Source organism: Caenorhabditis remanei, chromosome X (genome assembly GCF_010183535.1).
Source record: "Caenorhabditis remanei strain PX506 chromosome X, whole genome shotgun sequence".
In the NCBI taxonomy this organism is placed as follows: domain Eukaryota; kingdom Metazoa; phylum Nematoda; class Chromadorea; order Rhabditida; family Rhabditidae; genus Caenorhabditis; species Caenorhabditis remanei.
Genome location: NC_071333.1, coordinates 2,353,561 through 2,369,438, shown reverse-complemented (window position 1 = coordinate 2,369,438; position 15,878 = coordinate 2,353,561). Strand labels below are relative to the sequence as shown.

Genomic DNA, 15,878 nt, shown 5'->3' with positions numbered 1-15,878 from the left:
ACTTTGAGGCCTCATAACTCGTTTCGGAAAAAAATTTTGACCCAGCTCCAAGAGATTTTTCTTTTTAACCCAAAATTCTGAATCGATTCATATATGTACAAAAAGTGTATTTTTCGAATACCGGCGTCCCCCTTTAAGGGAAACGAGCTCATTAAAAATATCTGATGAAGTTGCCAAGCAGACAAAGAGGACAGAAGAGAGACATGTTCTCGTCTTCTCTGCTTCCACTACTTTGTGCACCTGACAGTATCAAAACAGAATTTGCAGTCAATTACTAATTTTAGCAGTGTTGAACAATAGGTAATCAACTCTGGACAATGGTTAATGGAAGATCTGATATCTGATATAAAGCAAGGGTAATGAGAAGAAAATCAATAAATTTTTAAAACGAAGTAGTGGCAATCATCCCAGCAGAATATGCACACGGAGCATCTTGCTTTCTTCATTTGCAAATTATGTATTAAATCCATTTTTCCGACATTCTTGATGTCCTAGTTCATCACGAAAACTACAGTACCTCATATAAGTGATACGAGAGACAAGGTCCGTTTTTGGTGGTTTTTGTTCGTATTCTTGTTCAGTTTGTTCTCCGCTCCAAGGCTGTTGAAAATCGCGGCCGGCCGCGGCTTTTTCTTAAAAATCTCAAAAAGCCTCGGCTTTCTAGCTTATACACTGAAAACATGACTTGATATGCTTTTGACTTTTTGGTACAAATCTGACAACCAGGGTTCGACCCCACCTCGTGCCAAAACTTTTTTTGTTTTTTGTTTTTGACTTTTTGGTACCAATCTGATCACCAGGGTCCGACCTCTCCGGTGTCAAACCTTTTTTCATTTCATTTCTTGCTTTTTGGTACCATTCTGAAACCATTTCAGAACAAAAAAAACATTTTTAGATTACAAGTGTCTCTTTTCAGAACAGTCCTTTTCCGAAAAAGCAATTTTGGTCGTCAGATTTTTACCAAAAACCAAAAATGAAATGAAATGACAGCTTTGACACCAGTGGGGTGACAAGGGTCCATTTTCGGTGATTTTTGTTCGTATTCTGGTTCAGTTTGTTCTCCGCTCAAATAAAAGTACCCAGAAGCTGATGTTTTGAATGATTTTTGTCTCATCACCAAAACTACAGTACCCCATATCAATGATACGAGTGACAAGGGTCCATTTTCGGTGTAGCAATGCTATCAAAGTCGAAATCAGATTAGATAGTTTTGCATGGTAATTTTTGAAGACATATCATTTCTGTCTCGCTTTGTTTTTTGACGAATTCGATTAAAAGAGTTTCGGCAGAACGGGAAACCGGGTGATCGTAAGTATGGTGTCCACCCGTTCTTGTTTTCAGATATTTAAGCGGGAAACTGATCCGATCGAAAATTGGAAGGAAGTTTTCAGAATAATTATACTGTGCATCAAGTTCCGCAGTTATAAACTTCGAGTACACTGGCAACGATGAACTACTAAAGACTTGCAGTCTTTTCGCATAGATTTTCGATCTTCCTCCCGTATAATATTGATTTATTTTATTTACCACAGTCTGAGTATTCAAGTTTTGTGGTACATTCCGATTCCATATTCTTTCATTTTTGTCATTGGAAAACTATAATTCCATGTTGTGACGCTTGAACTCAATAAAAAAATAGTCTAGAGATCTCACGACATCGCCTATATCAAGATAGTTCAATCGAAGAGGAATCGATTTTTCGCTGACCAGGATAGGAGAGTCCAACAAGCATCTCCGAGAAGGGATGATAGAGATGAATGAGGGTGGCTGTGAGCAGAAACTCGCGAGGACAATGAAAATGACACTAAATCCAACATTTTTCGAGCTAATCTCTAAAATCAGCCAGAAGGCGAATCGTTAATTAGAAACAATTGGATACCAAAGAAACTTTTTTCCATACTTGTCAAATGAGGGGCCGGGCCGGGCCTGAAAAGCTTCGGCCCGGGCCCGGCCCCTCAGGCCCCTCTTTTCAGGGATATGGGATTTTTGAGAAAAATTTTCAAATTTTTTCCACAAATTCAATTTTTCATGGGGAAAAATTTCCCAATATACTCGTTTTTTATAGTTTTTTCATCATGATTTAGTATATTTTTCGAAAGATGGGCTGAATTTTTCAGCGAGACGCCTCCGGCAATGGAAAACTTGAAGGTGTAAATAGGTAAAATCTGATTTTTTCCCAGAATAATCTGTGTGTCTTCGGGAGTTCATTTTCATAACGAAAAAATATTAAATTCGGTCGAAACCCCGCTGAGATCGAGCGGCGAAACAGTTTGGGCAATTAAATTAAACAATTAAAAAATGGCGAAAGTAATTATATTATAAAACTTGAAAAAAAATCTTTGAAAATATTCTTTCGATATGAATATGAACTCAGACACACATGCATTATTCTATGAAAAAAATCAAAGTTGAACTTAGTCCAACTTTGCTCAAATTCGAAAAAAATTTTGAAAAAAATTTGAAAAAAAAAATTCTCTCCAAAAGAGGGGCCTGAGGGGCCGGGCCGGGCCGGCCATGGCCGGGCCGGGCTTGGGCCGGGCCGGGCCGGGCCTGAAGTTTTGGAAAAAAAGCCCGGCCCGGCCCGGCCCGGCCCGGCCCTTGACAAGTATGCTTTTTTCAAGAAGAAAAAGTTATATTTTGCAGCCAGTTAAGGGTGCAATGTGGTCAGTTATGATCTTTTCATGTCATAATGTATGCATTTCGGCAAGTTAATTTTTATACTTCAAAAATTTTTTCTATAATTGGGTGCTCAACTCGCTAAGAGCACGTTGAAAAATTAGATCAGTAGAAATTGAACTTCAGCCGTTTTGATTTTTTGAATTTGGATGGTTTGTTTGAATATTTTTGTTGTATTCTTCAATAAATTCGATAGAATAATAACTGATAGAAAAACACTAACTATAGAAACTAACGCCTGAAATAGAAGAATACTGAAAAAAAAACCAACTTTTACGAAATTTTGCTTCTCATAAATGGTAGAAGGGCCCATTTCTTTTTTTCTTTGAATCGTTTTACACAATAAGACCATCACACGAATCGAGCTTTTTAATCTCAGAGTTTCTATGTTTTTCACTCTTTCTCTGACTTTTTCCTCTCAAATTGGAATTCGCACTTTTCAATTTTGATTCTCTTGAGGGGATATCCTCCGAATTTCAAGCCAAATATACTTTTTCCTTTTTTTCTGAGTTTTCTATTTTTGCAATCTTTTTCCTTTTCTCTCTTTCTCTCCCTATTTCTCATTCTGCTTGAGAATAATACTAAAAAATTCAGAAAATATCGAAAAACTGTTTTTACAAAACTAAACATTTCCTCATGAATACCTAATCCTTGTAGTCCGTTTTAATTTTTCCAACACTGCAGCAACGCAAAAATCCAAATTTTTCAAGCAGAGGACATTTCAGAGATTCACTATTTTTTCCAACTCCTGGAATGATTTCTGATTTCATGATTACTACGGCTGCTCAAAAATGACGGACCGAAATGACGGCCGAAGAAAGACTCAGCTGTTTTGCGTCTTTTCAAAAGGCGCGTATCTCAAAAATGGGTAGAGCTATCAAAAAGTAGTCAACTGTGAAAATGTGCAAAATGTTTTCCAGATCATTTTTGTATGTGACAACATTTTCAGAAATCTATCCAGTTTGGAGATATGCGCCTTCGGAGATAGTAGTTTGAAGGCAGCAAGATGGAGATTTTTGCGTGATCATATCTTATCAGATTGAAAAATATAAATGTATGTCCTTGGCTTGATATTTCTGTTGAACCGGTAAATCATGTGAATTTCTGAATAGAATGTTCATTGTACAATCTAAAAAAAACACAGAATTTGATTACACAGTTGTTATGATTCATTTTCACCTAAACAAATTAATAGTTAAAATTAATTCAAGGTTGTTAGCATACAGTACCGCTCAAAAGTATATTAAGTTTTGCATTTTTCAGTTGAAAACGCCAAACATTGAGATTGTGTCATGCTAATACTTATTGTCTCATCAAGTAGATTTTTAATGCATCATACAGATCAAAAGTAGAGCTCCATTTTTGTAGTTGGCAACTTTTTTGTACGAACACTCCCTAGCAAGTTACACATCGTCGAAGTAATTTCTCCATCAAATCGACTCTTTTCAGTGCAAAATAGTGCGATTTTTGAGCTGTCCTCTTGAAATGACCATAACTCTCTATGGAGCGTCCGTACAAAAAAATTGTCAACTACAGAAATGGAGTTTTACTTTTGATCTCAATGATTCATTGAAATCTACTCGATAGGACAATAAGTATAACCATGACACACTCTCAAAGTCGGACCATTACAACTGAAAAACGAAAACGTAATATACTTTTGAGCGGTACTCTACTCAAAAGTCGTTACTCTGTGTGTGCGGATCTCATGACAGAAAGCGCATGGCTCCATAGTCGTTCCCGACTGCGTCACGTGGTCGAGATGGTAGCCGACATGCTAATCCTAATCATATTTGAAAACTCTTCTGTAAACTATTTCGCTTTTTTCGTTTCTGTGTAGATTGACCCTGACATCATACACTACAACAAAAAAGTTACAGCCATTTAAGACCGCCATTTTTAAACGTCGTGCTCCAAGTAATTTCTTTCAAATGTTAATGTGCGATACACCCCACGCTCGTTTTCTCCCCTCTTTATGGGTGAGAGACTGCATGCCGTTCTCCTTATGACTCTGTGCCTACCGCCCCACTATGTCTCTGCATCTCACGTTCTGTCTATTGCATAGAAAACAAGACGACCAGTCGATACACTTGTTTTACCATCGTTCTATCTATTTCTCCACAACACGTCGTTTTCTCTTCTCTCGAGAATGCCTTATTTTCAGTTGAAACGTTTTCATGTCGCAATCAGCTTCGAAGGACCATTTGAAAGCTCAAAAAGAAATTCAGAAGCATATCGACCATGATCGTGAGTTTTTTTTCAAAAAAAAAATCTTTATTCGGCTATTTTCTAATTCCAGATGGATTCTATTGTGCTCGTTTTGAGAAAAACCGAAAGAAAGAAGAAGTTGCTGTTTCGAATGTGAAACCATTGATGAAAGTGACCATCGGAAAGATGGATAAGAAAGAATGTGTCAAAAAGATTGAAGAAGCACAATCAGCAAGGATCGAGAAGCCGAAAACTGGATCAGTTGATCCGTGAGTTTTTAGACACAGTTTTATGAAACTTTTTTAAAAGTCAAGCGCCATATTTTCCTAGAAACTGTAGGTAAAGCTTAGGATTTTGTTTCCTCCTGACATGATTATGTGGTTTAAAACCGGCAAAAGTAGACTTTAAGGCTTATATGACCAGGGACGTGCGGAACTGAAGTTCCGACTTTTTTCCGTCGGAAAAATTCCGAATTTTCTTTTTGGAAATTTTGAAAATTACCGATTTTCAAGAAATTTTTCGAAAAACTTTGGTTTGGAAATTTTGGAAATTTCAAATATTTTTCAAGAAGCTGCTGCAGAACCAAAGTGAACGGTATCAAAACGTCACATCTGCGACAAAATTTACGAAATGTTTGGTTTTTACTGCATATTTATTGATTTTGACAAAAACAATTTGAAAAACCGGGTTTCCTAATCTTCCGGAATTTCCGAAAAAAAGTAATTCGAAACATTTTCGAGTTCCGGAATTTCCGAAAATACCGGAAAAATTCCGAATTCCGACTTTTCCGAAATTTTAAGTTCCGCAAATCCCTGATCACTTACTCCTCTATGTGCGTCATGGGTCTCGCAACGAATTCTGAACTGCCACCTGTTTACAATGTTACCATTCAACCACTCTCTCGCAGCTGTGTTTATGCAGATATTTAGTACAATAGGAAACATGAGTCACCCCTTTGAAAGATATGACTCATAAATTTCAGAGCTTTCACAAATCTTTACAACAAAAAATAGTGTCTGTCGTCTCTTTCAACACAATTTTGTTATTTTGCCACTCGCTGCAACCAAAACTCGTTCCTCCTGCTTTTCATTGGGTACATGACCTTTGCCTTTCCACTTTCTTATTCCCCCACATTGTTCTTCTCTCATTTCCCCCAAATTTTCGTGTTCGACACGCCGTCCACTCCACCACAATTCATTTTTCTCTAAACAAACATAACAGGCCGTACCCTTCGCTTCATGGCGCGGACCTATGCACCCTTTCTTACATTATCTGCGTCTAAACTAGTAGTACGGTCGAGCTCTCTCGCTCTGTCGTTCATCAACTTTTTTCCATACTTGTCAACGGGCCGAAACGGGCCGACACGGGCCGGCTCGTAACTCGCGTCAAAATGAATATTATGAGCTGAAAAATATACCAAAATGTAGATCTCGACGAGTTCTATGTCCGTGACCTACTACGGGCCGGATGGCTATTCGTTAATATGCCGCGGGCCGGGCTAGAATGGCTTTTTTGGCCATTTTCGCGTTTTTTGGCACTTTTTCCCGGCCCGCGGCACATTAACGAATAGCCATCCGGCCCGTAGTAGGTCACGGACATAGAACTCGTCGAGATCTACATTTTGGTATATTTTTCAGCTCATAATATTCATTTTGACGCGAGTTACGAGCCGGCCCGTGTCGGCCCGTTTCGGCCCGTTGACAAGTATGCTTTTTTCCAATTTTTCTCTCTTGCAATATTTTCTTTTTGCTTCTAATATTATCCACTACACGTTTCTAATTTCTTTCCAATTTCCTTCTCTTTCGAAAACGTCTCTCAGCCTGTTAGTCTCTCTTACAATATCATATTCTTCTCTCGGCTAGGTGGTTAGGGAATATATAACAGCCATAGTAGATCGCACCCCCATTTGATAGTACTCACCTGTGCACATTTTCTTACATAATTTTTGTCTCAATTCGTTTGTCGATCACGCTCCCTCGTTTATTTTTATTCCGAAACTCCTCTAAATTTTCCCCAAGATTTCAACAATCTAAACACCACAAGCCGGGCAATAAACCGTTCTCGTTTCCATATTTTTAGACCTGCTTTTGATTTTCCTATTGTCTTTTTTATTTCTTCCTACTTCGAACCTTTTAGTCTCTCCAAGGCAACTGGACTATCCAATCTGCGCCTCTCCTCTAATATCACATCCCTTTCTTCTCAGCATCATACACTTTTCCCTTTTCTCTCATGTATATCATACCTCATTATGTCTGCTGTCTATTCACTCATCACACTCTCTAACCGGCCGTTCCCCTTGTTTCCTGGCGCTGACCTATGCACCCGTTCTTTCATTGCCTGCGTCTTAACTAGTACGGTCGGGCTCTTTCACTCTCTAATTCGTTTTTCTCCCAGACAGCAATGTTCGAAGCAAGACTGACAATAAAACATTATTTGCTTCGTACTTTACAACTTATTACCAATTTTTCTCTCATCCGATATTTTTTTCAATATTTTTTCCAATATTTTCCTTCTGATCAATCTTGTCAATTTCGACCTGGCCTGCCTTGAGCCGTCGGCCAGCCCGAGCCAGGCTGAGATTTTGGTCGACTCGGCTTCAACAAAAGGTACTTATTTTTTGACCGAATTTTTTTGATTTTTAAAAAGATTTTACATCAAAAAATCGGATTTCTTCATGCATAACTATCTTTTGATTGAATCATGAAGAATACTGAAAAATTCAAAATTTCGTGCAAAATTTAGTTCAAAAAGTTTTTGACCCCTGACAAGTCCCGGCCCCTGACAAGTTTGCTTCTGATATCATCCTTCTTACTTTCCAATTTTCTTTCCAATTTCCTTCTGCTATTTTGTTGAAAATGTCTCTCAGTCTGTTAGTCTCTCATACTATATCATACCCTTCTCTCGGTTATGTGAATGGGAAATATATAACAGCCATAGTAGATCGTACGCCCATTTGATAGTACTCACCTGTGCACATTTTCTTACATAATTTTTGTCTGAATTCGTTTGTCGATCACGCTCCCTCATTTGTTTTTCTTCCGAAACTCCTCATCAATTTTTCCCAAGATTTCAACAGTCCGGGCAGTCAACCGTTCTCGTCTCCATATTTTTATACCTGCTTCTGATTTTCCTATTATCTATCTTATTTATTTCTACTTCGAACCTGTTAGTCTCTCCAAAACAACTGAACTATCAAATCTTCGTCTCTCTTTTAATATCACATCCTTTTTGTCTCAGCATCATACACTGTCCCCTTTTCTGCTCATGTATATCATACCTCATTATGTCTGCTGTCTATTCACTCATCACACTCTCTAACCGGCCGTCCCCTTATTTCCTGGCGCTGACCTTCGCACCATTTCTTTCACTGTCTGCGTCTAAACTAGTACGGTTGAGCTCTCTCACTCTCTAATTCGTTTTTCTCTCAGATAACAATAGTCAAAGCACTCCAAGACGGGAAATGAAACTGTTTTTGATTCCGTGCTCTCCAACTTCTTTTCTACTTCTCTCTTTTTCAAAATATTTATTAATTTTTCATTTCTGATATAATCCTTCTTACTATCTTTCTGATATCAACCGTCCAGGGATGTACAAACAAAAAATTTTCAGAATTTCGAAATTCGGAACTTTTCTGAATTATTATTTTCGTAAATTCCCGAAATTTCGTAAACTCGGATTTTCAGTCAAAATCAATAAATACTCAGTAAAAACTGAACATTCTGAAATCTTTGACATAGATGTGAAGTTTTAGCACCGTTCACATTAGTTCTGCAGCAATTCATTCGATTCCGCACAATTTTTTTTCAATCATCATGAAATATTTTAAATTTCGAAAATTTCGGAAATTTCCAAAAGATCCGAAAAAACTATAATTTTCCAAAAAAAAGTTCTGTTAAAGATTGGAAAATTTGGAATTTCCGATTTCCAATTTCCGTTCCGCACATTCTTGGTCGTACCCATATTTAAAATTACTAATTTCTGCACACTTTCTGGCAAAATTTTTGTCAAAATTTGTTTGTCGAGCACGCTCTTTCATTCATTTTTCTTCCGAAACTTCTCATAATTTTTTTTCCAAATTTTCTATTCTCAAAACAGAGCTTCTTCTGACTTACCGATTTTCCTTTCTATTTTATTTTATTTCGTTCTAGCATGTTTTGTTTGGCAATATCTCTCTACCTGTTAGTCTCTCCAAGGCAAATGTAGAATCCATTTTGCGTCTCTCCTCTAATATCATATCCCTTTCTTCTCCGTATAATGCACTTCCCCCCTTTCTGCTCATACCATTTCCTAAATGATGTCTGCTGCCTATCCACTCATCACTCTCTATAACTATTGCGCAATCTTAGCAACACGTCTTTCACCAGAATGTGTCCCCGCTAGTCAAGACCATGCCTGTTGCACCTCTCCTCACTTCGGCCGCTGCCTTCCTTCTTTTCTTCGCGAAGAGAATAGGATGGTTTCGACCAGCCGGGACACAATCTGGTGGATGACGTGTTGCTAAGATAGCGTTAAGGTTGTAGAGAAAGTGATGGGTGAATAGGGTGCAGACATAATAAAACAAATGATATACATGGATGAGCAAAAGAGGGGAAATGTATGATGCTGAGGAGAAAAATAATTGAAAACGGCCGAAGTCCATAACCTTCTGACCGGTACTGTAGCTTTTACCATCGGAAAAAAGACACGATTTTGACAACTTTTTTTTCGAAATTCTCGATTAATAGCACTAATTCAAAATTCTCACATCCATTTTGTATTTCCATGTTACATTATTTGATTCCTTGTTCACTTTTTTTACGAAACTTCCACCTATCACAACTTACATATTCGAAAGAGTAGAAAAAGAGTTTAAAAAATTGTTCACTACTCTATTTTTCTTTTTTCTAAACAAACATAGTTCATCGTACCTCGTTCGGCAGCCACAGCGTCCCGTTTCACGCAACTACTGCGTCTCTCTTCCGTTTTAATCGATTGAGTTCCTGCGCTCTGTTTTCATACTTGGCTAGGTGTTTGGAGGTCATTTGCAGAACTAACACCACCAACGACAAAACTAATGCTGTTCGACGAACGTAGTGCTTTTTCGGAAGGATACAGTAATGACTACAATTCTAAAACTTTGGTCGTTTTTAGTTAAAAATGACCAACTTTGAGAGGGTGTCATGGTATTACTGATTGCCTCACCGAGTGAATTTTCTGTGGATTGCGTAGATCAAAATTTCAGCTGGATTCTTGAGAGCTTCTCTGTACGTGCACTCCCTTACAAGTCACGTATCGACAAAGTGATTTTTCTCTCAAACCGGCCAACTTCAGTGCAACATAGTGCGATTTTTAGGCGATCTTAAAATGATCATAATTCTCTAAGAAGTGTCCATACAAAAAAGTTACCAAAAACAAAATAAAAGTTCTAATTTTCATCTGATTCATTGAAAAATTACTAGGTGTGACAAATAGTGATACCGTAACACATTCTCGTAGTTGGACATTTTTGGCCAGTGCATGCAGGTGGAAGTCAGCGATAGGAACTAACTGTAGCGACTTGTCTCACTTTATATCAGGGTTGGGAAATCCCGGGCCGGGCCGGGCCGGGCCGACAAAAAATTCTTCCGGCCCGGCCCGGATTCAAAAAACATTTTTTCACAAATTTCCGCAAAATTTTCATTTAAAAAAAAGTCAAAATTCTCAAATTACTCGTACGCTAAGGCTTTTACCGATTTTCTAAAACACAGTCGAAAAATAAACTTTTTTGCAAAAAAATTTTTTTTTAAATTCAAAATTTTTTCAAAAAATTTCAAATTTCTACAGGAGCCGGTCCGGCGAGCGGGCCGAGGAAAATTTTTCAGTCGGCCCGGCCCAGCCCGGCCGGGGATTTCACAATTCTGCTTTATATTGAACGGAGCCGTACTACAATTTTCAGAATGAGCGCCACCCCAGTAAAAGATCGTCTGAAGGCGAAAGCCGAGAAAAAAAGAGAGGATCAGGCTCACCGTAGGTTTTCTGTTAAGAACGTGTGTGTCTAATTTTTGAATCACAGATCTTCGATGTTGCATGGGCAACGAGAGATTCCGCCACAATCCATTTTGGCGTGAGTTGTTTTCTTCTCAAGTTTCAAATGCACAATTTGTGTTTACAGACGCAGATTGCTGCCCGTTGAATGTGGGCTCAAAAAATGGGGAAGTGCAATGCACCCCAATCCCATCACCAAGGACTCTCCAATCGGGACCGATGCCACCCTCCAAGCCAATCGCCACCTCCGCTCCCACTCCAGTTCCGAAACCACTTCCCACACCAACGCCGCTCCAAAAACACAAGAGCATTCAAACGAATGCTCCACACGGCAAGAAGATGGAGGAGAAAGTGGAAAAGATGAGAGGAGTGGTGGAGAAGATGAATAAGGAATTTGAGAAGATGGAGAGAAAAATGAAGGAGCAGAAAAAAGCCTACGAAGCGACCAACAAACAAATAAAGGATAATTATGAAGGGTGAGTTTTCAAGTTACTCAATTTTTAGAATGTTGACTACATAGTATTGTAAGCAAAGTATCAAATCTTCAATCCTCAAATTTAAAATACCGTATCAGGGATGTTTTTCGGAAATCGGAACTTTTTCGAATTTCATTTTCAGAAATTTCGGAACTCGGAAATTTTCCGAAAAATTCTTTTCGGAAAATCCGGAAATTTCGGCAACTCGGTTTTTCAAACTTTTCTTAGTCAAAATTCCATAAATATGCAGTAAAACTAAAAATTTTGTAAATTGTGACTCAGGTGGGACGTTTTGGCACCGTTCACGTTGGATTGAGAGCAATTTCTTTCGATTCCGCACAAACTCTCTTTTTTATCATGAAAGTATATGGAGGAGGAAATTTCGGAAAAAAAGTTTTTCCGGAAAAATTTAACGGAAATCGGAAATTTCCGAAAGTTCCGAAAATTAAATTCGGAAATGTTCCGACGGAAAACAGTCCCGAAAAAAGTCGGAAATTTTGGAATCTATGTATTTCTATAAAATTTGCCTTTTTTTGCAGATTCATCTCCCGCGACGCCGATCGCCGTCAAATTCTCGAGGATCGAATCATTGAACTGGCCGAACGCTGTGTCAAAATGGAAGAGAAAGTCACAAACGAAAAGTGAGTGAACAATTTGTTATTAGATAAAAAACATAGATCTTTCAGAACCGCACTCATAAAAATGGAAGAGGCGAACGCCAAGGAGCAAGAAGCTCTCAAAAATGAGCTGCTCGCAAGCAATCAAGCAGTAAACGCTGGAAAACTGCAGATTCAGCAACAAAAAGAAGAGATTGCTCACCTTCAACAACAATTGGATGCTGCCAAATTGAAAGAGTGAGCCGTTTCTTTGTTACTCTAACTGAAATTAAAATTTTATTCAGATTGGAATTGGCAAAGACAAATGCAAATCAAAGTGACGAAATTCTGCAATTGAAAAATGCTTTGGCAGCGTCCACCATCAAAGAAAAAGGAGCAAAAGAGCTACTGAGCGAGTGAGTTTCTCAAAAGTCATTCTGAATGTATAAATTGTGGTTTTCAGTGCTAATGCTCTGATTCAAATCAAAATGGATGAGGTTGAAACTCTTAAAAAAGAGCTTCGTTTGAAGACTTTGTGGGAGCAGGCAAAGGAAAGCGAGAGGAGTTCGGTGGAAATGTAAGTTATTGTTTACACCTCGCTGATCACGGCACGCTATCACTGCAAAATCTTTTTTCAATGCGTCAGCACAACCAGAAAAGTATCAGAAGTCTACTGTGCTCAAAACGCGATAAAACTATTTTGAAAATGGTTTCACCGTGATAATTTTTTTTTGGAGATTAAAATAAGTTTCGAAGCTATAAAACCCCAAATCTTCACTGAATTTGGTAGAAAACGGCTAATTGAATGGCACTATCTTTAAAAGTGAGAATGTTTGTGTTGGGCTTTGGTACATCCGAAAAAATTGTTTCAATCCGAATTCTCAACACTTTTCACCCAAAAATTCATAAAAATTCAAATTTTCTAGTTGAGGGCTGGAAACTTTCGGTACATGTTGGAAATGTTTTTGGCTACTTCCAGTCAAATTTTCAGCTCCCAAATACCACAGAAATCTTTAAATTGAAGTTCATTTTCATGTTTTTTCAATTTTTTGCGAAAACTTACTCTAGAAGTCCTCAAATTGCAAATCGTAGACGTATTTCCAGCAAAAAGTTCTATTAGGTCCAATTAAAAATATAAAATAACAGGAGAACCTTTTGGAAATATTTCAATTTTTACATAAAGTCCTTTTTAAAAAAAATTTCTTTTTCACAAAAAATCTTTAAAAAAATTAGCTTCGAAAATGATAAAAATATGTGTCAAATGATTAAAAAAAAAAATAAATCGGTTATTGGGCATATTTTCCTATGATGACGTCATAGGGGAACAGGCTTTTCAAAAATCGGGCCGAGTCGTATTAAAAAATGTCCATTCATTTTGTAACACAATTTTCTGAAATTTTTCGAAAATTTAGAGTAAAAATGCTTAAATTATCATACATATTTACCTTTATATTGAATTTTGAATTTTTATTCGAAAACTTTTTTTTTCAAAAAAATTTCCAAAAAACATCAACATTTCAAAAATGTTTCAAAAAATGTTTCAAAACGGGCCGGGCCGAGAATATTTTTGATTTTGGCCCGGCCCGGCCTGGCCCGTGACAAGTCTGATAGGGGACTGGTGACATATTTTTTGTGAAACACTACTATAGGAGTACTGTAAATATGCTGTGAAAAAAGTTCGGATTGAAACAACTTTTTGCAACTGTGCCAAGAGTAATTTTTATATACATACTCTATGAAGTTTTTTTGCTATGCGCCTTTAAGCTACAGTAAGAATTTGCTCCGCTAAAGCGTCAGTAATTCCTTGGGTGATTTGGGTGCTTACGGGCCGTGATGATAGTCATCTCAACTCACTTATTCCAGGCTTCAAAAGAAAGTGGATATGCTGCAGTTGGATAACCAGCGTCTTCGGAGCCAACCGGACCCACAATCCGGCGCGAGTGTCCTCTCAATCACCACCACCAACACCCGGATCCCGGTGCAAGCTCCCATTCGATGGGCGCAATCTTCCCTGGCCGACTCTCCAAGAAGCCGACCAACGTCCGGTGGTGTGGCAATCACCGACTCCGCCGAGCCGTGGAACCAACCGCCGCCGTCAATTCTTGCATTGACAGGAGGCGGTTCGGAGTCCTCTGGCTCGGCTCCTCTTGACCTGCACCAACTATCCACCTCAACCACCGACTCCACATGGATCCAAGACCCACTTGCAATGTTTTCATCTTTGATGAACCGCTCTGAGGCCACACCACAGTTTCCCGCATCGACTGTCCATTCATCTTCATTTTCAAATGTCACACAACATAACTTGCAAAAATAATGTTGGGACATTTCATCTATTACCCCTTTCCCTCACATCATCTTCTATCCTTTTCTCTTTTTTCTCGTGTTGTCCTCTCTCTTGAGCTTTTTCCATTGATCTTCTTCTCATCTTCCTCCCACCCACCGTCCGTCTTCTCACCGTTCGCATTTTCATCTTCCCGTCTTTCTCCCTCATCGTCTGAAATCAGTACCCGAAAACGTTCAAATGACCCTACCCGAGTCCGAAATTTCTCATGTCCCCTCCATCCATCTTTACTTTTTACAGTATTTTACAGTATTATGTTAGCAACCATTTTTGTGGTAAAAATCACCAAGTTTCGTATTATAATGTGTTCCATTTTTCTACCCTCTTTCGACTTGTTCACAAAATCTTTTGTCTTGATTTTGAATAAAAAAGTTGTCTTGGATATTTAAAATGTTTTTCAAGAGTATCAAATTAGACAAATAAGTTGTGCCAATTATGATGTTGTAGTGAGAACTCTTGACTTCACATCAACTAGATGACCCCTACCCTTTGGACATCCGTCAACCTACATTGTTAGCTTTTGTCTGCTCGTCTGCTAGCGAGGTGTTTGATTTTTTTATCTGCAACAGAGAATAAACGTTAAAAAAATTTTTCCCTTCACTGTCGTCTTAACAGCTTACTAGAAACCCATGCACGGCCAAACACATGGCTAACATAATAACACCTTTTGAATCCCTCTTTTACTTACATAGATGGCATTCAGCAGATATTTCCTTTAGCGTGTAGATGGACATGTGAAGAAAAGTGAAATAAAGAGAGAAATTTTGATTAGAAAAAAGAAAACTACATACTTTTGGAAAAACACTATATTTGCCATTTTCGAAAGATTGGGTTGGGAAAAAATTATACAATCAGACATGTTTATAAACACAAAATTTGAAAATGTATCTGTTATTTTCCTACATTATTTTCTCTGGTATGTTTTTATGTATTATATATGTAATAGAGTATCACACAAAATAATGAAACAAGTAAAAGTATTGAAGGAGTAATAACTAAATGGTGATAAATTATTTTCATCCTATATAAAGTGACAAGAGTGACGTTGCGTGAGACTACACGATCACATGTTGTTAAACTTTTGTTCAATCATTTCTGAGTTCGTCACAGCCAGGTAAATAATATCAATCCTTGATGTCGATCTAAAATAAAAATAATGATTGTTCCAAACGGGGAAAATGATTTAAACCACCGGGATAAAGGGACACTAACCTTTTTTATAATGAAGTGTACAACAGTGGAATAGCATGTATATTGAATAGAAATATCACCATCATCTGACTCAAAATGTTAGAACAAGAAACATAACCTGAAACCAAAAGATATATTATTATCATCTGACTAGAAATCTAACCTGAAACCACAACAACTTGTTATTCTGTTCTCACTTTTTGTAAAATTATAATTTTGTTTTAACGAGAATAACTATTTATGCAAACCAGATAATCCACAAAGAGCAGCTAAAGCACAAGAATCATTAATTCTGTGTTCACCTCTTGCATTTGAAAAATTATTTATTTAATGCATACGCAAATAAATAGATATTGTTATAACGATAATATTTATCCATGTAGA

The 15,878-nt window shown here is 37.7% G+C and overlaps 3 protein-coding genes across 3 annotated transcripts; 2 read left to right on the top strand and 1 right to left on the bottom strand.

The window, feature by feature from the left end:
• Nucleotides 1–4,853: 4,853 nt before the first annotated feature.
• GCK72_022474 (uncharacterized protein) lies at nt 4,854–5,157 on the top strand (the record flags this gene model as incomplete). Its single annotated transcript, XM_003096644.2, has 2 exons — nt 4,854–4,923; nt 4,976–5,157. The coding sequence occupies 2 exons, from the start codon at nt 4,854–4,856 to the stop codon at nt 5,155–5,157; spliced, it is 252 nt and encodes an 83-aa protein (XP_003096692.2).
• Nucleotides 5,158–10,799: 5,642 nt separating this feature from the next.
• GCK72_022473 (uncharacterized protein) lies at nt 10,800–14,276 on the top strand (the record flags this gene model as incomplete). The annotated part of the gene is made up of 8 exons (XM_053734850.1): nt 10,800–10,869; nt 10,916–10,966; nt 11,015–11,363; nt 11,903–12,004; nt 12,050–12,217; nt 12,265–12,375; nt 12,423–12,536; nt 13,823–14,276. The coding sequence occupies 8 exons, from the start codon at nt 10,800–10,802 to the stop codon at nt 14,274–14,276; spliced, it is 1,419 nt and encodes a 472-aa protein (XP_053578416.1).
• Nucleotides 12,100–14,372, bottom strand: GCK72_022472 (uncharacterized protein; the record flags this gene model as incomplete). The annotated part of the gene is made up of 3 exons (XM_053734849.1): nt 12,100–12,242; nt 13,888–14,263; nt 14,313–14,372. The coding sequence occupies 3 exons, from the start codon at nt 14,370–14,372 to the stop codon at nt 12,100–12,102; spliced, it is 579 nt and encodes a 192-aa protein (XP_053578415.1).
• Nucleotides 14,373–15,878: the final 1,506 nt, after the last annotated feature.